This window comes from Aedes aegypti, chromosome 1 (genome assembly GCF_002204515.2).
Source record: "Aedes aegypti strain LVP_AGWG chromosome 1, AaegL5.0 Primary Assembly, whole genome shotgun sequence".
Lineage (NCBI taxonomy): Eukaryota > Metazoa > Arthropoda > Insecta > Diptera > Culicidae > Aedes > Aedes aegypti.
In genome coordinates this window covers 257133667-257156143 of record NC_035107.1, presented here as the reverse complement: position 1 = coordinate 257156143, position 22477 = coordinate 257133667, and the positions used below count along the sequence as shown (strand labels likewise).

General features: G+C 43.0%; 1 protein-coding gene across 11 annotated transcripts in view; it reads left to right on the top strand.

Moving 5' to 3' along the window:
* Positions 1–22477, top strand: part of LOC5567292 (alpha-1,6-mannosyl-glycoprotein 2-beta-N-acetylglucosaminyltransferase) — a 318648-nt gene that overhangs the window by 270468 nt on the left and 25703 nt on the right. For all 11 annotated transcript variants that reach the window (XM_021837631.1, XM_021837627.1, XM_021837632.1 and 8 more), the window contains 2 exons: positions 5537–5682; positions 5745–5905. In XM_021837631.1, the coding sequence (XP_021693323.1) occupies positions 5537–5682; positions 5745–5905 (307 nt within the window). The remainder of the gene's footprint in view (positions 1–5536; positions 5683–5744; positions 5906–22477) is intronic.

Genomic DNA, 22477 nt, shown 5'->3' with positions numbered 1-22477 from the left:
CTAGGGATTCCCGTTCCCTGCCTTTCAAGATGTATATACGATTTCAACAAATGATAAAAGATGCCTTCTACAATTGCTACAGAGATACCTTTAAAAGTTCTATAAAAGTTCCTTCAGCTTTTTTTTTTTATTTTTTCCAGAAAGTTTTGAAAGTTTTATTCCAGAAATTAATACAGGACAATAAAGGATTTTTTTTCTGATAAATAACTCCGTGGAATATTTTTAAAGAAAATTCTAGAGTAACCTCTGATAAAACTTGGGTTAGTTTTAAAGTCACCCTCAATTTACAAGGATTTCTTAAATAACTCCGGGACTCTTGAGGAAGTTCAAGAAGATTTCCTAAATAATTTGCAAAGATAATCGAAAAAAATCTCGGGATATTTTTCAACAGGATCTTCCAAATAAATTTCTCGAAAAACCTTGGACAGAATCTTCATAAAAATCTGATCGGAGGAATTTTTGGAAAAATTGATGTAGGATAAATTTGTGTTAAATTGTTTAAAAAAATGTTTGGCAATACTGCAAAAGTGACATTTGGATGAAATGCTAGCCAAAAAAAAAAAATGTTTTTTTTTTTCGAAGAACTCTTTAAAGAATTTTGGATTTATGTGAGAAAATGTGGATGAATTCTTGAAGGAACATAAACACGCAGTGAGATTATTGCAGGATGTTTCGAAAATAACCCTTAAGGTATTTTGTTCGAACACTCTGAACAAAACCTTTGTGGATTTCCTCGGAAGAAATTCTGTAGAAATCTTTTGAAAATCTCCGAGAATAACAACTGGAGAATTCGGTTGAAAGATTAGTTTAAAAAAAAACATCTGGAGAAAATTCAAAGACATTCTTGAACAAAACAAAAACAAAGCAATACCTGAGGAAATTACAGGAGTCAGTAGCTTTAGAACTCTCAAGGATTTCTCGTAGCAAATTTTGTAGTAATTCTTCTAAACATCTTTTGAAAAATCGCTCGAATGGTTTCTGGGAGAATTGGTAGATAAATTTCTAGAATATTTTCTGAAAAGATCCCTGTAGAAGACCCTGAAGGTATTATGAACAAAATCACTATCATAATTCCTGATGCTTTTCCTCGGGGAATCTGAGAACAAATTCTTGAAGAGCCTGTTGAGCCCGTTATAGTATCTCAAGGTTTCTTTGGGAGCTATACAATTTTGCACCAGGATTCAATGCAAAAAGAATGAGTAAAAAATATACTTTAAAAAGTAGAGCTTCTATTGAAAACAGAAACTTTTAAGAGATTTGCATTAAAATAGAAACCAAGTCTCTAATGAGAAACCTACTACAAATGCTGTCTTTAAGATTATTCATTGAATCAACTTTTGTTATCGTACATAATAAAAAATATGAATATCCTTTATATTTATATTCTTTTCGAATCAATTTTGTTAAACCAATTCGACAAAAATATACCGTCTAAAGGGGCTTCATTTGACATTATTTCCACATTCTTCAACTTTGAGGATTTGTAGTTTTAAGAATTATGGATAGATTTCGATAATTTTCGCATATATCTAAGTTGTATATGTAATGTGCAAAATATGAAGCAAATCTATCAAGAAATAAATAAATGCTTGAATAGCAAAACATATGTGTCCTTAAAAACAAAAATTAGGCTAGTTTGGACACTTTGAGAAAGCAATACGATTTGATAATAAAAATGATTATAGTGCAATGCATTAGGTATAACAATAATGTTTCACAAGTTCGTAAACAATTCAAATTTTACTTTTGTTAGAAGTATTTTGTATCTCAACAGTTTTGAGATGGCTCAAGGGTAGTTTATTTTTTGCAGATAATGGATGCAATTGCTTTGTTCTAGGAATTCATGTAAAATGTGACCAAGATTTTTTTTTTAAGAATATGCTGTGAATTTAATATTAATATGTATTAAAATATATTTATTTAATGACTGTTAACTTTTCTGAATCCTTGGTTTACTTTTTTGTGTTATAAAATATACAAAACAAATGCCTTGGATCAATTATTTTTGTAAAAAAAAACAATGTTTCATAAAATTATCACAAATTTCTATAAAAACTGATAATTCGATAGTTTTGTGACGGTCTCAACAACTTTCCATGATATGTGAAAAATTCTAACAATGTTTACATGGCAAATGATTTGTGCCTTGTAAATATGTGTTAGGATTTTTTAAATATATTTTCTTGTTTATCCTGTTATTGTTGGCGTTGCTAAAAATAAAATCATGTCTGGTTGTAGAGCATTTATTGGTTAATAAAAGTGCTGAAGACAAAATAGCTCACAAGCTGGTAGTGACCAATTGATCAAGTTTTCATCTTTAACGGCTGTTTAGTAAAACAATTCAAAACTCAAAAATGTTTGAATTACAAATATTTTTAGATCCATTAGAGAAACATAATCCAATAAGAATTGTTATTAGGAAAACTATCATCAACTTCGACTCTTTTAGCCATTGCGTTATTTTTGAACACTGCATAAATCATTTGATTCAATTGTTCAGTAAAAAAATCAAAATCAGAAAACATTTTTCTGGGACATTTCTGCTACTTTCTATACTTGCAATCCTTACTTTGTAAGAATACTGCTGCCATTATAAGCTCAATGTAAAAGTCGATACAGATTCGCTTATGGAAATTTCAACAGTACTGATCATGTCAGGAATTTCAAAAAGTAAGTTCTATCACAACTTTGCCAAAGGCTACGATTAAGATAACGTAAGCCATAACTCCAAGAAAAAGCCCATCAAAATCCATTCTCCAAAACGAACAGATAGCCCCAGGGAACCCATTAGCATTTGTCCATTCCAGTTTCCCCCATAATTGCCTGCCTTTAGAGCGGATTTGCCCTTATAATAGTAACATCAAACAAACTGAAACAAAATAGACCAACGGTCGTAGTCACGCTTTTATAGTGCAGAAAAAGCATTCAATTCCATAATTTTCTTGCCTTTTCTCTGTCTCACTATTTCCCGTCGCCGACCGGGACTTGATAACAGGGTACCGGCAAAAGGAGCAGAACTTTACACCCCATTATCTTCCATGGACAGGAAAAAGTCAGTCCCACTACTACGGCTACGGTTTTCTTCCGGGAGATAAACCTGGGGAAGCCCAGAGCACATTATGATGATCATTATTACCGACGACGGACGGAGAGGACTGTCCACCTTTCCGCTCCGTCTTTAAAACTTTCTGGATTTCTCAGATTGAAGCAGTTCTGTAGATGCGTTTGTAGCAGAAAACATGTTCAATTAACTTTACAGCGACGGACAAAACATTAAGAACACCTCATTCAAGTTTTCAATAAGTGCTAAATTGCTATATTTTTAGCAAATTACCATCGTGGTTTGAGTCTATCAATCAATTTTATTATTCATTTCTAAGAAAGAACATAACAATAGTAGAGATTAAACAGTAAATTAGAGTGTCTTGTAACTTTTAATTCTACCCTAATTGATTACCACTTGTAGCCTTCTTCAGTGTCAGTTACTTGTATCCACTGTGGATACGAGAAACTGATACTGAAGAAGACTACAAGTGGTAGTCGAAATACGCATATCTGTCAAATATGTTACTCGCAGGTCAGAGGGACCCGTTTGTATCTCTGTATGCCGGCAAGCTAGGGCCTGTGTCCTTTCTCTCAGAGTCGGCGTATTTTGGCTATTCAGGAGTTCTTTCCTACGCAATTAATCTGAATGAAGTGGAAATTATCATTCAACCTTTTATTTCTTGACTTACATGTATGTGTGTCTGTATAGTGTGTCGTTGGGCCGGAACAAGAATTCCACAATACGGCTTCATTAGAGGGTACCTGGGCTATTTTAGTTTCTATGTTCATACCTGATTCGCTTGCAGTAGACTCTAAGTCAAAATTACACTATATCACGGCTTTGATTTTATCGTAACGAAATAGATTCCGACTCGCTCAAGAGGTAAAGTAGAAAGAATCTTTGGCTTATCAAGCAATAGCCAGATACCTCTCATTTACCCCAATTCAGCATGTTTGTCTCAATTTCTCTCCTTGGTCCCTTTAATTGTATGTGGCAGCCCGTTTTGCTGTTTAGCAGTGAGTACGAGGGGTATAGTGTTATGTAAGAGTGTTTTAACAAATTTTGTTCCCTAGATTCGTCTTTTTGAACTTTTGAGTGTGCATGATTTTAAGTTATTTATTTATTACAACTTTTCAATGTATTTTAAATTAATTTTAAACATTTATTTTACTATTACTATACTATTAAGTATTAAATTATAAGATAAACACCTATTTACACAGCAAACATGGGATTTAAGGTCTTGACGGTAACAAATATAAACAATTAGGGCTTAATTAAAAGGTACAAGGTAGGTACTCAAATCTCCTTTTTTATTCTCTATTGAGATTGTGCTCAGAGGGTAGTATTGCAAGTTATTCGTAAAATTAAAAGTATTTGTAAGGTTGAATGGTACTATAAACGCAAAATCACAATAGCAGTATGCTAAAAATACAAAAAAAACTCAGTGTAAATACAAATGTTTGGTGGGGTAGTCTTGAAATTTCATCAATCACTGTATACGAGAAGAAAGGAAGATATTTTTAAATTGATTTTCCACCCGTAGCCATTTCGCACAGGCCATTGGATCATATCTGTCCAAAGGGTGGACGGGAAAATGTGAACCCCAAAACAAACAAAACAAAATCAACCGAATACCATCATGCCACTATTAGGTATCGACTCCGATGCGAAATGGGAATGGGAAATGCAGCGGAATTTATTAACCATGACTAAGCGACTGAGGATTCTCATGCAATTTATGCCGGGTTCGCACGTGGTTGGGAGAATGTGGAAATTCAATTGAAATCATGAGTGATGTTTGAAATTGAGTTTTAGTTGGTATTTAATTCTATGTGCGTTTACATCATTTTTCCATCGCATTCTATTAGAGCTAGAGAGATCCTCAACCGAGAGGATTTTGTTGAATTTTATTCGGAGTCATTTATTCAAAAGGATGATAAAAAACGATTTCTAGGAGTCATTCTCATACAACAACGGCATGTATCTAAAAATAATAACCTATAGAAAAATCGTGTCATCAACAAAGCGTTGTCAAATGGCCACTTCTGCAACTTTATCGAAGACATCATATGTCTATCTGAATGTTATGAAAAAATAATGTTTCTATCTCACTGCAAGGTAGATTGATCAAAAACTTGTTGCATCGAAAGGTGCGTTTTTATATACCCAAAAAACTTTTTCGTACAAACTATATCGCTAATATCAACGGTTTGGGCGCTATTCAAAAAGCGCACGAAATTTAAGTAAAACAATGCAGCGTGTTCAACGTGTATGCATAAACTCTACCAAATGCACAATAATTTAGACTTCATTTAATCTATTGATAGCTAATTTGCAATAGACGTCCAAACACTACATTGAATTAGCGACTGTTAAAATCGTTAATTACTTAATTTTGTAACAAGTCATTTTCAACTTTCGAAAGTGCAAATGTTGAATTTTCGTTGTTTCAGTTTTACCAACCGAATAATTGCACTCTCTTTCCAGAGCACTATTACGGAAATGTAACAACGCGTTACATCCCGATCTGTACGGCCACTATCGGGAGGCCAAATTCACTCAAACCAAACACCACTGGTGGTGGAAGGCGAACCGGGTGTTTGATCAGCTAGAAACTACCAAATATCACACGGGTAATAATGTCTCTTCTTCATGTGTACATTGACCAAATATAGATTCTATTACTCCCTGACAGGTCTGGTGGTCTTCCTGGAGGAGGACCACTACGTTGCGGAGGACTTCCTCTACATCTTGGAGCTGATGCAGCTCAAGTCGAACGAGCTGTGTCCCAAATGTAACATCCTGTCGTTGGGGACGTATCTCAAAACGTTCAACTACTATACCTACAACAAAAAGGTAAGTTCCTGCGCCTGTCCCGGTTGTAGAAAGCGTGCACACTGTTTCTCTTCCGAAGGCACCAAATACGATTCAGTACTTTACGATGATAGGTAAAAAAGTGTTTTTTTTTTTTGTTTTCTTCCTCCAACCCCCACATTCCCTGAAATTCGTGAGAGTCACATATCGTTGACATAATCGAAGTTTTTTTTTGGCGGTGAACAATAATAGGACCCATACTTAAAAAATAGAAGCGTGTTTTCCAATCATGTGTGATCCAGAAGGCATCTTAATCTCTTTTACGGGGTGTCCTAAAACCATGTGTTATATGTGTTTTTGGGTTTTCAGCCTATCCCCTCTATCAAAATCCATATGAAAGTTTTAAAATTTGATTGGACCATGGCTAATGACCAGACCCTACCCTCCTCATAGACAACCACGTGGTTTATGGACAGCCCTTAAGGAGTTTAACCCAGAAATGACAAAGTTCATATTAATCATCTTTAGTCTAACTTGCGAAGAACGGGTCTTTTCTGAATGTCTGTTATCATGTGCAATATTTACCTTCAGTGAAAAATAAGCGTATTAAGTTCATTCAAGTATAAGCTAATATTATTTTTTTATATACTTTAAATATCCTTTAGTTCATTTTGTCGCGATACGTGATATTGCTAGGGACGCGACACGTAATTAGGATTTAAAACATAACTTTATTAACGATTCTTCAAAGTGTGATAGCAGCTCAGTATTACGTTAAATCATGATGGTGTCTTTGGTGCACATTTTCTTTTTAGTTCAAGTACACCAAATACGTTGAGATGATCCGATGGAAAAGTACACTTTTATCACGCTTTTTCTGCATCAACTTTTGTGATAGTCCGATTTGAGGCAAAATGCGCAATATTTACAAGTGGCATAACGAATGTGCGCTGCTTTACTGCCGTGAATCGGAAGTCAGTCCCATCTGCATTTTCGTCCAAATTGAGTTAAGTTCAGTTTTCAACATATCTTCCAAAGCTCTTTCAGCTGCACTTAGGAGATATTAGGATTTGTTCGAAAAAAAAAAGGAAAAAAGGGCAAGTCAAATTGTCCCATAATAGAAAGTAACAGTCCCACTACAAATTTACAATTCGCACCGTGTAACACACAAATGAATCGTATTTTGATCATCTTTATATTTTTCACGAAAAGATATCATAATGAAAAGCAAATTGTGAAAGTTTCATCAGTAGTCGAACATATTCCAATCCTTTGGAATTTTTTGAATATTCGTATGGAAAATGAATTTAAAAACTTCATAGCCCTTTTTCTCAATGCCTACTTTTTACAGATGGGACTGACTTGCGATTCACGTCTGTTTAAGATACACAATACATGCAGCAATCATGGTCTGGAGGATAGGCACGGTGGGTCATCGAAAACATCTCATAATTATTTTAGATTCGAAACCCGGCAAAGAAAATAGTCTTAATGGTGTATATATGAATCATATTAAAAAAAACAGATGGCCAAATAAGTTCAAAACCAAGTGTTGACATCCAACGACAAACATACAATGGATCTTAGAAATATAATATTTATTTGTGTTTCTATTTTTTGATCTTAACAAAAAACACATTTTTATGCTTTTTTTTTTTCTATCTTTATTAACGAGATTTTTAGCCCTGGGCTAGTTCATCTCGGGACCAACGGCTTTACTTCCCTTCCGAAGGAAGTCGTCACTGAAATTTTTAATGACTATCTCGGGGATGGGATTCGATCCCTGGTCCTCGGCGTGAGAGGCGTGTGTTCTAACCATTACACCAGGTCCGTCCCCATTTTTATGCTTTATGCATGTACAATATGACATAAATTTAACATTTCAAAATGCAATGAAGCCACAAATAAACATCACCTATGGCAGGCCTGCCCAACCTTTTCGGCCCTTTTTTGACACAAATGGTTGCCGCGTTCGCTATAGTAGTCCGATCTGAGATATTTGTACCTCAAATAAAAGCTTGGTATTATGTCTGATCGAACCATGTATAAAAAATCAAATTTATATTAAACTCTTTGATAGCGATGCAGACAAAAGATAAAATCAATCTGCCCGCGGGCCGCACGAATTTTTTGGCTTAACTGCGTCTGTAACGAAGAGTTTGATATAAAGTTCAATTTGTATGCATGGATTAGTCAGGTGTAATACCAAGCTTTCATTTGAGGTACAAATTTCTCAGATCAGACTACTATTGCGAACGCGACAACCATTTAGCCGAAAAGGTTGGGCAGGCCTGACCTAAAACATGGCCTAGGTACTTCACCTAATGCATACTGAAGGTATATTTACAATGTACCTTCAATCTAATTCACCTAATGCATACTGAAGGTACATTTACAATGAGCACCGTTAATCTAAATATTTGTAAACGAGCGAGAACTTTTTGGAGATTTTGTTGATGTTCTGTTTTGGTGCGTCCTCCGACTAGAACGTCATCTCAATAACCAACAGTGAGCATGAGTCCAGCGAACATTGTATCCATTATTTGTTTGAAGGCGCCCTGGACCGATTTTACACCGGGTGATAGTCTGGTGAACTGATATAGGCCTTTGTGGGTGTTAATGGCTAGAAGCTGCTGACTACCCTCGCCGCGGAAGCCTGAAGAGAAGCATCGTATAAAACAATGTGGCTAAAATACCGACAATTGGCTATCTTCGTAAAAATATCCTTTGTTTTTTTTTGTTTTTTTTACATGGGGGAAATCTGCAAACAGATCCCCTGAGAAAGTAACTCGGGAATGCGGGGATGACGCACCAACGACGACCCGCTAAAACCAGCCTGTGCACTGTACTTGGGTAAATCTAAAAGAATTGCTTAAGTGGTGTATAGTGCATCGACATTACCCTTGGCCTCTGACCCTTATCTCCCCGGAACCACCTTACGGTATTTCTTCGGGAAGAGGCCAGCACAACGGGACGTATCCCCTCCGCATGCGACCTCTCACAACAATGAAACGGAGGCAATCGAACACGACATGCTCCGCTGTGTCCTCCACACCAGCACAATTGGGGCACGCATGAGATTCTGAGTGCCCGAACCTATGCAGGTACTGTCTATAGCAACCATGTCCTGACAGAAACTGTGTCAGGTGGAAGTTCACTTCCCCATGGTTTCTACCATACCAATCTGACACATTTGGTATTAGCCGATGGATCCATCTACCCTTAGTGGAGTTATCCCATTCCTGCTGCCAGCTTCTGAGCGTTTCCTCTTTACACGAGTCGCGGACTCCTCTGGTACCCCTTTGGTTGAAGCATTGAACATCTTCTTTGATGATGAGCCCGATGGGCGTAATTCCGGCTAAGATGCACACGGCTTCTTTAGATACCGTCCGGTATGCACTTGCTACTCTTAAACACATTATCCTGTATGTGCTTTCCAAGCGCTCTAGGTTTCTTCTCGTTCTAAGCGCTTTTGACCAGATTGGTCCTCCATACCTTAGTATGGATAGCGCCACGCTTGCCAGTAGCTTGCGTTTGCTGGCAATTATAGCAGAGCTGTTAGATATCATCCTCGAAAGCGCCGCTATAGCCGTAGATGCCCTTTAAAAGGCATGTTTAACGTGGCATCGCTTGGACTCTATGGTGCAATCACGTACCGAGATAAGCGCCCGTTGCTCGGACTTGTGGTTGTTGACCACCACCACCTCAGTCTTGTGACTTTGTCCATTCCTCAACTATGGAAATAGAGTGAGCTGCGGTCAACTCTACTTCCTCCATCGATTCACCATAGACCACTAGGGTGATATCGTCGGCGAAGCCAACCAACTTAACACCCGGCGGAAGGGTACGTCATCGTACATCGCATTCCATAACAGCGGGCCCAGGATTGAACCTTGAGGTACTCCCGCGGTAATTCGAACGCTTTTCTGCCCCTCCTCTGTGTCATACAGTAGAATCCTACCATCAAAATAGCTTTCTAGAAACTTACACAACTGCACCGGTACCTTGAGGCGGTGAAGCACGTGTGCTATTGCTTCCCAGCTTGAGCTGTTGAACGCATTCTTCACATCCAGAGTGACAACCGCGTAGTAACGGATGCCGCTCCTTTTATGCTTGATTGTCACCTCAGCTGTCTGAACGACCGAATGGATGGCGTTTAGAGTAGATTTGCCTTTTCTGAATCCAAACTGGTTGTTGGACAGGCCGTCCGAACTCTCCGTATACGGTACTAGCCTGTTGAGAATTAACCTCTCCAATAATTTGCCCGTCGTATCTAGTAGACAGATAGGTCTATACGCCGACGGGTCACCTGGTGGTTTCCCCGCCTTTGGTAATACCACCAATTTCTGTCGCTTCCATACATCCGGGAAGATTCCTTGATCAATGCAGCGTTGCGTCGTGGTTCTGAACATGTCCGGATCCGCGTTCACTGCCGCTTTTAAGGCAACATTCGGGATACCATCGGGTCCCGCCCAAGCAACCAATAGTTTGGATTTTACTTAAGTAGTGAACTCAAAAGTTGACTTCTGGTAGATTTTGAGTTCCAACGGAACTATATCGCTGATTAAAAGAACACAACGGACACTAACAGAACTTGATTCTCTCGAAAGTAACTCATACACTTATCAGCAACTAGAAAGTTCAGAACAAGTTCGAATCGAACTTTTTCCGTACTTTATGGTAAACATCATTCTACTTATGCAATTTAAATGAACTTTTTGTGAACTGAAGTTCGGTTAATTACTTAAAAAGGCAGCTGCTTAAGCCAAAACATGCCCTTTTATCGGAACTTTTGGTTGCTTGGGCGGTGCCTTGTTTGAGGTGAATGATTTAACGACTTCTGCCAGCTCTTCGTTCGTCACTCTCGCCACTTCTTCTCCTTCATCTGCCGTATACGGCGCTGGGGGCCATGGGCTTATGGGATGGTGCGGGAAGAGTACATCGATTATCGATCGCAGCAACTCGGGTGACTTCTCTTGGAGCGCTATGGCACCTTTGGCCTCAGCCATTACCACTCTGTAGGCGTCACCCCATGGACTAGAATTGGCACTCTCGAATAGACTATCAAAGCATGCCCGTTTTCGACTCTTGATTTCCTTTTTGAGAGCCAACTTTGCCTCTCTGAATGCTGCACCGCGTTCTTCTCTTTGTTCTTCTGTACGTGCGCGTTGCATTCTTTGTTTAGCCCGAAGGCAGATTGCTCGAAGATTTGCTATTAATTCGTACCACCAGTACACCGGCGGCCTGTTCTCTCTAGGAGAGGCTTTTCTTGGCATGGAAGCATCACACGCTCGTGATATCACAGCAACCAGCTCTTCACCGTTTAGGTCCAGAGTGTTCCGTTCGCGTCTCTCGCTGTTTTCCATCCTCGGGCTTGGGTCGAGTTACATCGCGCTGCCTTCCGAACGCCTGGTATTATACTATAGCGAATCGATTGATGATCGCTATGAGTATGACCGTCATCAACGCGTCAGTTCATGGTACCTAAAAGGTTAGGACTACAAAACGTCACGTCGATAATCGATTCTGCCGAAAAGGCTGGCCCCTCACGGAGTGATGGGAACAGGGGGTTGCGACCTTTGAGAGGTCCTCCATCACCACAGGTCAGGGCGGAGCAGGGGGGACGCCCCCTGGACAACCGTAGTGAGGAAGAAGAAGAAGAAGAAACAGGAGAATCAGGAGCGCAGGGATACCAGACCTAAGAAAGGTAGGAGGGTAGGTGCCAAGCGCGAAAAGGGTGATGCGATCATCATCAAGACGGAAGAGTCCAAGTACTCGGAAGTCCTGAAGGCGATGCGCAGTGACGCGAAGCTTGCGGATCTAGGAGCCGACGTACGCAGTGTCAGACGCACTCGTACAGGTGAAATGATCCTCGAGCTTAAGCGCGACAAGGAGCGCAAGGGCGCCGCCTACAAAAGTTTGGCGGAAGAGGTCCTTGGCGCTGGTGTTGAAGTGAGGGCTCTGACGCAGTCAGTGACTCTGAAGGTGATGAACCTTGACGAGATCACTAACGCAGAAGAGCTCGTCACGGCACTGCGGCAACAGTGCGAAGTGCAGGTGCCCACCACCGCCGTTCAGCTACGGAAAGGTCCGGCAGGTACTCAGGTGGCCTTAGTACACCTACCTGTGGCAGACGCAAATAAGTCCGCTAAGGTAGGTAAGATCAAGGTTGGTTGGTCAGTATGTTCACTGAACATACATGAGCAACCAGTGATCTGCTTTAGGTGCAGGGAACCTGGACACAAGTCCTGGGGCTGTAAAGGCCCTGATAGGACCAAGTTGTGCAGGCGTTGTGGTGAGGAAGGTCATAAGGCACTAGGCTGCAAGAACCCTCCCAAGTGCTTGATTTGTTCCGGCAAGTCCGTGAACAACAATCACCCAACGGGAGGCTCAAGGTGCCCGACCTTCAAACGAGCCATCAACGAAAAGTCACAGTGCAGGTAACGCAGCTGAACCTGAACCACTGTGACGCAGCTCAGCAACTGCTGTACCAGTCAGTTGCTGAGTGGGGGACGGACATCGCCATCATATCGGATCCATACCGAGTACCCGCCGGCAACGGCAACTGGGTCGTGGATGGATCCGGAAAAATGGCGGCGATATGGACAACGGGTAAATACCCTGTCCAGCAGTTGGTGTCTACTACCTACGAGGGCTTCGTGATCGCCAAAGTAAACGGGGTCCTCTTCTGTAGCTGCTATGCGCCTCCGAGTTGGTCGACCGAGCGGTTCACGCAGATGCTGGACTGTATGACGACCGCGCTGACAGGGCGAAGGCCAGTTGTAATAGCAGGTGACTTCAATGCCTGGGCCGTGGAATGGGGAAGCCGTAACACGAACCAGCGAGGTCAAATCCTGCTAGAGGCACTGGCCGTGCTAGATGTCGATCTGGCTAATGTTGGTGCCAAAAGTACCTTCAGCCGTAACGGAGCGGAGTCGATTATCGACGTTACTTTTTGTAGTCCTGGCCTAACGAGTAGTTCGAACTGGAGGGTAGACGATGCCTACACTCACAGCGACCACCTGGCGGTTCGCTACAGTATCGACTACAACAACAGCAGGCAGCGGGTTGAGGAAGCGGCTAGGTCAAGGCCAAGCCCTCGTAGGTGGAAGACATCGTACTTCAATGATGAAGTACTTAGGGAGGCGCTCCGCCGTGAGCGTAACCTACTCGGCCTAAGCGGGGACGAACTGGTAGCGGTGCTTACGCGTGCATGCGATGCGACCATGCCTAGAAAAGTCCACCCTAGGAATGGGAGACCACCGACATACTGGTGGACTCAAGCTATTGCGAACCTGCGCCGTGCCTGCCTACGGGCCAGGAGACGGATGCAGCGAGCACGTACCGAGCAGGAGCGTGAAGAACGACGGGCGGTGTTCACCGCTGCCAAAGTCGCGCTGAAGTCTGAGATAAGGGCAAGCAAAAAGGCCTGCTTCGAGGGACTTTGTCAGAGTGCCAACGCGAACCCGTGGGGTGATGCCTACAGGATCGTAATGGCGAAGACAAGAGGTGCAATTGCTCCTACGGAGCAATCTCCACAGATGCTGGAGGGGATCATCGAGGGGCTCTTCCCGCGCCACAACCCTAGCCCATGGCCTCCTTTTGTAGGACAGCCGGGGATTGGGGCTGGCGATGAGGATAGAGTTACTGATGAGGAACTTGTAGGGATTGCAAAATCCCTAAGCATGGGGAAGGCACCAGGTCCGGACGGAGTTCCAAACCTGGCCCTCAAAGTCGCAATCTTGGAGGCTCCCGGTATGTTCAGATCTGCTATGCAGATATGCCTGGACGAGGGAGTATTTCCAGATGCGTGGAAGAGGCAGAGCCTGGTACTATTGCCAAAGGCGGGGAAACCACCCGGTGACCCGTCGGCGTATAGACCAATATGCTTGATTGACACGGTGGGGAAAGTGCTCGAGAAGATCATCCTCAACAGACTGTCGAGGTACACCGAGGGTGTAAATGGTCTCTCAGGCAACCAGTTCGGCTTCCGGAAAGGGAGGTCCACTGTAGACGCTATTCTGACGGTTAAGAAAACCGCTGAGATAGCACTCCAGCGTAAGAGGAGGGGTATTCGCTACTGCGCAGTAGTGACTCTGGATGTAAGGAATGCATTTAATAGTGCCAGCTGGGCGGCTATTGCTGATGCGCTCCTGCGTCTGGGGATACCCGAGTACCTGTACAAGATTCTCGGAAGTTACTTCCAGAATCGGGTATTAGTCTATGACACGGAGGTGGGTCGGAAGTGCTTTCACATAACCTCAGGAGTCCCGCAAGGTTCCATCCTGGGTCCGGTGTTATGGAATGTCATGTACGACGAGGTGTTGAGATTAAAATTCCCGGCTGGTGTGGTCATCGTTGGCTTTGCCGACGATATTACGCTGGAGGTCTACGGTGAATCGATCGAAGAAGTGGAATTGACTGCAGCCCACTCGATCGCAATTGTGGAGGAGTGGATGAGCTCCAGGAAACTGGAATTGGCTCACCACAAAACTGAGGCTGTTGTTGTCAACAACCGAAAGTCGGTGCAGCAAGCGGTGATCAGTGTAGGCGACTGCACAATCACTTCGAAGCGCTCCGTCAAACACTTGGGGGTGATGATCGACGACAAGCTTACCTTCGGTAGCCATGTCGATTATGCCTGCAAGAGAGCCTCCACAGCTATTGTGACACTGTCCCGGATGATGTCCAATAGCTCTGCGGTGTACGCCAGCAAGCGTAAGCTTCTGGCCAGTGTCGCCTCGTCCATACTGAGGTATGGTGGCCCGGCTTGGGGCACGGCTTTGAGTACCGATAGCTACCGTAGCAAGCTAGAGAGTACTTATAGGCTAATGTGCCTGAGGGTTGCGAGCGCGTACCGTACCGTGTCACACGATGCACTTTGTGTCATCACCGGTATGATGCCTATTGGTATCCTTATCATGGAAGACATAGAGTGCTTCGAAATGCGCGGCACAAGAGGCATACGCAGGACTGCCAGACTGGCCTCCATGGTCAAATGGCAGCGTGCGTGGGACAGTTCCACCAAGGGAGTGTGGACTCACAGGTTGATTCCGAGGTTAGATATCTGGGTCAATAGGCGCCATGGGGAACTAACATTCCACCTAACACAGGTCCTCTCGGGTCATGGATGCTTTAGACAATATCTACACCGTTTCGGTCATGCGGGTTCTCCCGAATGTCCAGTTTGTGCAGGTTTAGAGGAAACGGCGGAACACGTTTTGTTCGTGTGCCCGCGTTTCCGCACAATGCGTGACCGCATGTTTGCCACATGCGGTCGGGACACGACTCCGGACAATTTGGTCCAGAGGATGTGTGCAGACGAGTTTGGCTGGAATGCCGTTTCATCGGCTATCACCCACATCGTCTCGGAACTCCAAAGGAGGTGGCGTGTGGACTCGAGGAGTGACTAGTGCAGACGCTAATCAACAGGTGGTCCAAGGGTTCGCAGTCGGCTACGTAGGTCATACCGGTGCCCTACGGTCGAAATCGACCCTTACAGCGATTAAGTGGCCGCGGGGAGAACATCCTGGTAGCGCTGCTGTCGTGGCGCCGGCCTACTGGGTGGATACGAGCCTCTGGTTGTTCGGGGCAGGTGGAGGCCCCTTCGTCAGCAATCCCAGCTCGTGCTAGCTGATAGGGCCTGAGCCTTCAGTAGGTCAAATTGCGAAGCCCGCAGTATCAGTTCTTGATACCTGCGGTGCAGCTGGGCGCGGGCTTAGTGGTCGACCCTGCCCGCCTTCAGCGGACAACGGGAGGTGAGGACCACCCGGGAAGCTGGCAATGCGCCAGCATGCTACCTTGGTGGACCCCCATAAGCGTGTCATCGATGTTCGTTGCTGCATGGCTACGCAGCTAACCTGGAGGATGCGATGTGCAATAGCCCCTCTCCGAAGCAATGCCTTCTTGGTGGTCCCGGAGAGACGAAGGGTTTGGCGGCAATGGAAATGGTTTAGTGGGTCGGGGGTGTAGTCCTGTTTACTGCTTGTACGTAGTAAATGGTCCCCAACCCCACACTCCCGGACCTCGGTCCGGAGTCTGTTGAGCAGATTATCCCCCCATTGCTTAGAAGGAAAAAAAAAAAAAAATAATCGATTCTGCACCATTTCTGCGGAAGGTACTCACTGTACCCACGTTTGCCAGCTCTACATTTAATGCTGCCAGGGATTCCAACAATAGCTAGCCTCTTTGATTGGTGCAGCGGCTACCCCACTGCAATGTAAGCAAACTTCAGGAGGCTGTTGTGTGCTCAGTCGGCAAACCGACCAGCCTACCTTGAGTATGCCCAAGTTCTTCGCTTTGTTGGCCTCTGCGACCGGCAGCCTGATCACCGCCACCTGGGTGCCCTGCGGGCCCTTTATAAGGTGGATGGCCTTACGGGCTACGTCGATGTCACACTGCTCTTTGAGTGCAGCCGAGACCTCCGCTGCATCGGTGACCTAATCTAGATTTTTACACTGGAGAGTCGCTTCAGCAGTAAGAGATCTTACATCAACCTCGTCGCCAAGTACTTCTTGTGCCAGTTGCTTATAGACTGCACCCTTTTCCTTGGCGTCCTTCTTTAAGACTAGGATCATTTCACCAATCCTAGTTCGCCTTATGCTCCGCACGTCTGCGCCCATTGGTGATAGCTTCTCCGTGCTTCGCATCACCTTCAGAACCTCGTATTTCGCTTCCTCCGTTTTGATAACGAGGGCTTCGCCTAAACTCCTACGTTTCGCTGTTTTCGGTTTAGCGCCCTCCTTGGGCTCCGGTTTCAGTTTCCTCTGTTTTTCCTTCTTTCCAACTCGTATCCACTGGTTGCTGTTGCCTTGCGCCCGTGGTTCCTGGTTCGGGTTGCCTGGTTCGGGTTATCCCGTGTCCAGTTGCAAACGGAGAGGAACACGATTAAACTTGACGTTGATGAACTTCCGCCCCTGGCTGATGTTTCAGACTGTCACTGTTTTCGTCGATTGCTTCCACTGCTTTCTCTAGTTCCTAAATACTTGGCTTTTTCCAAAAAAAGTGCACTGGATAAGGCCAGATAGCCGTAGCGGTAAACGCGCAGCTATTCAGCAAGACCAAGCTGAGGGACGTGGGTTCAAATCCCACCGGTCGAGAATCTTTTCGGGTTGGAAATTTTCTCGACTTCCCAGGGCATAAAGTATCATCGTACCTGCCACACGATATACGCATGCAAAAATGGTCATTGGATTAGTAAGCTCTCAGTTAATAACTGTGGAAGTACTCATGAGAACACTAAGCTGAGAAGCAGGCTCTGTCCCAGTGGGGACGTAACGCCAGAAAGAAGAAGAAGCACTGGATAAGAAACAAGAGCAGTGGCCCTGTTTTCCGCAGTCACGACACTTGTGCTCGCGGAACCGCCAATCCTTACTGAAATGCATTCCGCCACAGAAACAGTAGGGTGTTCTAAGTTGATCTCGAGAAAGGCTGTTACTGTTAAACCGGTATGGCTTTCACTTATTGTGGGCTACAAAATTCACTGTCGACGGATTTTCCACAAGCACGGTGTCCTGTTTGAGGTTTACCAGGCTGTTGCACTGTTCAACAACCTGTTGAAGTGTGAGATCCTTTGCTTCTTCCTTTTGTTGATAAGCTGCATTCGGATCTTTGCATCTTGCTTCGATTTGAGTGCACAAATAAACGCCAAACACTTGAATTGTTTTTCGGCCATCTCCGGCAACTTGAAATCGAAGCATGATTTATTAATCTTGCATGAATAGACGAGATAACCTCCAATGCACTGTCTTCTTTTGTTGTTTGTAAACAGTTGACACCGAAAGATGGAAATGGTTGCACTGTAGAGCGCTTTCAGCGGTGGTAGGTCATTTGACATAAAGTCGTTTGGCATAAGGCCGTTTGGCATAAAGTCGTTTAGCATAATGGTCATTTGGCATAAAGTCGTTTGGCATAATGGTCGTTTGGCATAATAGTCGTTTGGCATAATGATTCTGAAACCAAGAATTCTTTAAGATGAGATTTGGGCTTGTTTTGGAGTGAATAATTGACAATAATTGATACAAAATGTCACTTTATTCTACAAACATATGCTCTTGAATACACTAAAGCATATTAGGAGAGTTATTGTCAATAATCTTTTAAAATTTATGCAGGAATTACCCTTCTTTCAAATATTAATTCTTCTTTTGAGTTCCGCTATTGGAATAATGTTTTGCCCTGAAGATTTTGATATATTTAGCACTAATTTACCCTTCTTTCAAACATTGGATTTTTTTAAATATGATGTAACCAATTATAGGCATAAAAACTGTTCATTTGAAAATGAAACAAATTCCACTTTCTTTCATACATAGGCTGTTCTTTTAAGATTTCTTTTTTTTTTAGATATTTTGTTGTTCCCAAATGACAAAATGGCGGCAATTTATAACATTGCTGCTCAAGTTATCAGCGAAAAGAGAAATCGATTACTGCTGTTACTTTGATGGGTTGTGCTACTTATCCCGTAATGTCGGTTCCCCGAATGTCATAACCCCGAACGCCAGTATTCCGAGTACCAGTTCCCCGAATATCCCGCTTCAACAAAAAGTCCACTTCCCCGAAAAGTTTGTGGCACTCATACTTGTCGTAACTTTAAACATTTCAGGGTGGTGAGCGAACTGACCATCTGATATGCACCCTTCTTTATTTAAATGGCGATTCTTTCGAGTTTTACCGTCCTCAATATTTTTGCCAACATGTGTATAGCCAAGAATGACAGAATACCAGCTTCTTTTGATTGCTTATCGTTCTTGCTCGTTTACCTTCCAGCCACTAAAGACTATTATAGCACCTATTTGAACTGCATCACTTTTTGGGGAAACGAGTCATTCTAGGAACTGGCATTCGGGGAACCGACATTCAGAGAAACGACATTCGGGGAAAAGTAGGACAAGAGCTATGATTCTGAACGCAATTTTTGATGTCTTTTCGTTTTACTATGCAGCAAAAGTTTTTGGCGTCCAATCTTCTATTGATTTAATCATAATTTTTGCCTTCTTCTAAAAATAGGCTGTTCTTTATATTTCTTCTTCTTCTTTCTGGCGTTACGTCCCCACTGGGACAGAGCCTGCTTCTCAGCTCAGTGTTCTTATGAGCACTTAACTGAGAGCTTACTAATCCAATGACCATTTTTGCATGTGTATATCGTCTGGCAGGTACGAAAATACTCTATGCCCTGGGAAGTCGAGAAAATTTCCAACCCGAAAAGATCCTCGACGGGATTCGAACCCACGACCCTCAGCTTGGTCTTGCTGAATAGCTGCGCGTTTACCGCTACGGCTATCTGGGCCCCGTGTTCTTTATATTTATACTGTTTTATAGCCACGAAGAACGAGCGATCATTCGACATGTGGCTAGAGCAGCCGCTGTCGATATACCAGCAGCTCCGATGCCGGACATTCACAACCGTGAAACACAACTGAGAATCACTTTCTGCAACCTGCTTCGCATCGCTTTTCTTCTTCTTTTCCTGCTTGCCACTTTTCAGAACTTCTTCACTTTTCTTTGACTGCTGCTGCTGCAGCAACAACCGGCAATCCTTCCGGAAATGTCCGGGCTTCTGGCAGTGGTAACATAACCTCTTCTTCTGCCCTTTGGATTGCATTTTCATCACTTTTTCACCCATGTCAACACTTCGTTCCGCTCTTCGTTGGTATTCATCCAACAGTCGTTGTTTGACAAACGGCATTGTCAAATCAGCCTCCGGCCGGCTTTCAAGCGCCGTCACTAGGCCGCTATACGAATCCGGGAGGCTTCTGAGCATCATCGCGATTTTTAACGGATCTTCCAAAGCTTGTCCGGCACACGCGAGTCGGTCGAATAACTCCTCCAGCTCAATCAAATGTTTTTCAACATCACCACTTTCGCACAAGTTTAGGCTACATATCTTCTTCAACAACGAGACGCAAGATGTCATTGTAGCCTTTTCATGGTATGTTTTCAACTTATTCCACACGTCTTTCGCCGACTCGGCATCTTTAATCAAACACAACTGACTGTCTTCGAGATAAAGCACAACTGTTGCATGGCAGTTTTGGTCTGACCTTGTCCAAACTGCGGTTACGGGCTCAGGCTTTACGTCAGCCACCACAGACAAGAGGTCTTCCCGTTTTAGAAGCATTTCCATACGCAGCTTCTATGTCTGGTAATTTTGATTACCCAGACGTCCGAACAGAAACTTGTTCTCGGACATTTTCTTCCTATTCACTCGCGCACCGAAAACGAACACGAACCAGTCAGCACAAGCGCCGAAGCGAACACAGCCAAATACAACAGCACTACTGCTCTCAGCACACGCGGCGAATAACGGATCGCACCACCACAAAGGAACGCGTTGATCTGAGCAGCCGAACAGCCAAACAAAATGGACGCCACCAATCCACGCTGGAACGCAATGTCCGGAAGAAAATCACTTCACCACTTTTCGACGGATTCCTGGGCCGATAACCTGTGGGACAGAACCCGGTACGAGCGGACTGGTTCTGCAGGGAATTCCGACGCACTTAACCGATGATAACCGGCGGAAAGAAACTTCGGAATACGCGCACCGATCGAAAAGTAAAACTGATTGTATAACCGCGTCTTTATATCAGTAAGGTTACATGTGGAATGGGAAATGAAAAATTGTTTCTTCTCTTTACTCGCTCTTCTATCTCTGTCACACCGTCGCTGTCACACTTCGCATGGGGGGAAGGAAAGAACGGTCGATGGAGGAAATATCGCCAGGTACATGACACTCAACACTTTTAATATGTTGCAAATAAATTTTTCCTTCTTCTACCAAGTAATTTTCATCAAGTGTTACGTACAAACTGGGGCAAAGCTTGATCTGCAGCAAAATATGTGCGTTCCCTTTATTAATAACTGCGAACTTTCTTTGCCAATTTACTATTTTTAAATATGTATATCGCAACAACTCAACGATACTTTATGTTCTTCTTGCTATGGGATCAGTGGTGCTGATTCATTCTAACTCAATCATTATGCCAAACGACTTTATGCCAAACGGCTTTTTGCCAAACGACCTTTTGCCAAACGACTTTATGCCAAACGGGGTACAATCGCCTTCAGCATTTCAACGGTCTTGGCGAAAGTTAATTTCCGAGTAGTTTTCGGCAAAATTAAACTGTTATAACTCTCGTGACTCGTCCTCCCAACACATTTCAATAACATACATATTTCAGTTATTACTAAAACTTCTTAGAAACCTGAATCCAAGCTAAAAAAAGATCCTAGACTTTGTGTTTATCGTAATGATTGACTGGATGGAGCATATGGTGGCGTTGCTAACATCATACATAGACGTTAAAAACATCGACTTTTTTCGATATTTGGAAATCAATGTTTTTGAAACTGCGTTGAAACACAGCTTGGTAAAACTACCATAGTTGCCTATTTGCCTTTTCAATGCACAGGGCAGCAAGTTTATTTGCTTCAACAAAGGCTTGGTTGTGTCGTCTCGATGGTGACGAAGGACTGCGTCGCGTCTTTCTTCGTTCCACCCTCATTCGTTTCGTTACCCGATTGAAAGCAACGAACAAGAAAGGTGAAATGAAAGAGTAAGAATTTTGTTTCATTTAAATTTATCAAAATGTTTGAAATTGAATTTTACTTATTTTTTGCAACAGTCATGTATTTAACTTGTTACGTAATAAATTAAGATAGAGAAACCATACGGGCCACCCCGTCGTTCATTTGAATCAATCAGCTCCTAAAGCTAGGGGCCTTCCTTAGCCGAGTGGTTAGAGTCCGCGGCTACAAAGCAAAGCCATGCTGAAGGTGTCTGGGTTCGATTCCCAGTCGGTCCAGGATCTTTTCGTAATGGAAATTTTCTTGACTTCCCTGGGCATAGAGTATCATCGTACCTGCAACACGATATACGCATGCGAAAATGGCAAATTTTGCGAAGAAAGCTCTCAGTTAATAACTGTGGAAGTGCTCATTAGAACACTAAGCTGAGAAGCAGGCTTTGTCCCAGTGGGGACGTTACGCCAAGAAGAAGAAGAAGAAGAAGAAGAAGAAGAAGAAGCTCCTAAAGTTAGAGACTACCAATTGAAAGACCAGGTCGCTGCGGCGAGGCTCTGATTTTTGACGCGCGATGCACAAGCAGCACGAAAGAAATGAGAGACTACGTTTGCTGCGATGAAGGAAAACGTTTGTCGGATTGAAACGAAACTGTAGAGTTTCAATTGGAAGAAAAGCTTGAGTCAGTCAGTTGGGGACTGAAAATGCTTTCAATGAAATGAAAATGTACGGCCCTGTATGCGTGTCATCTCTAGTGGTTTGCAAAAAGTTTGGATATTTTTTCTACTTACTTGCTAAAATGAAAGATTTCCAAAACTCAACTTATAATATTCCCAAATGTTCAACCGTGCTTAATTTTAGAAAGGAACGTCAGATTTACATCGGGTCTGTTTCGTATATTTCACTTTTGAAAATTTTAAATTTACCATATATATTTTTGATCAAATAAAAACATTGCAAAATATAACACAAAGTTTGTCAGGTGACATCTATTAGACTAGAACTAATCAAAATTATATGATATGAAAAGTTTGTGGCCTCGATATATTTAGTTTTTTATTGAACACATTTTCAACTGAAGGTAACTATGAC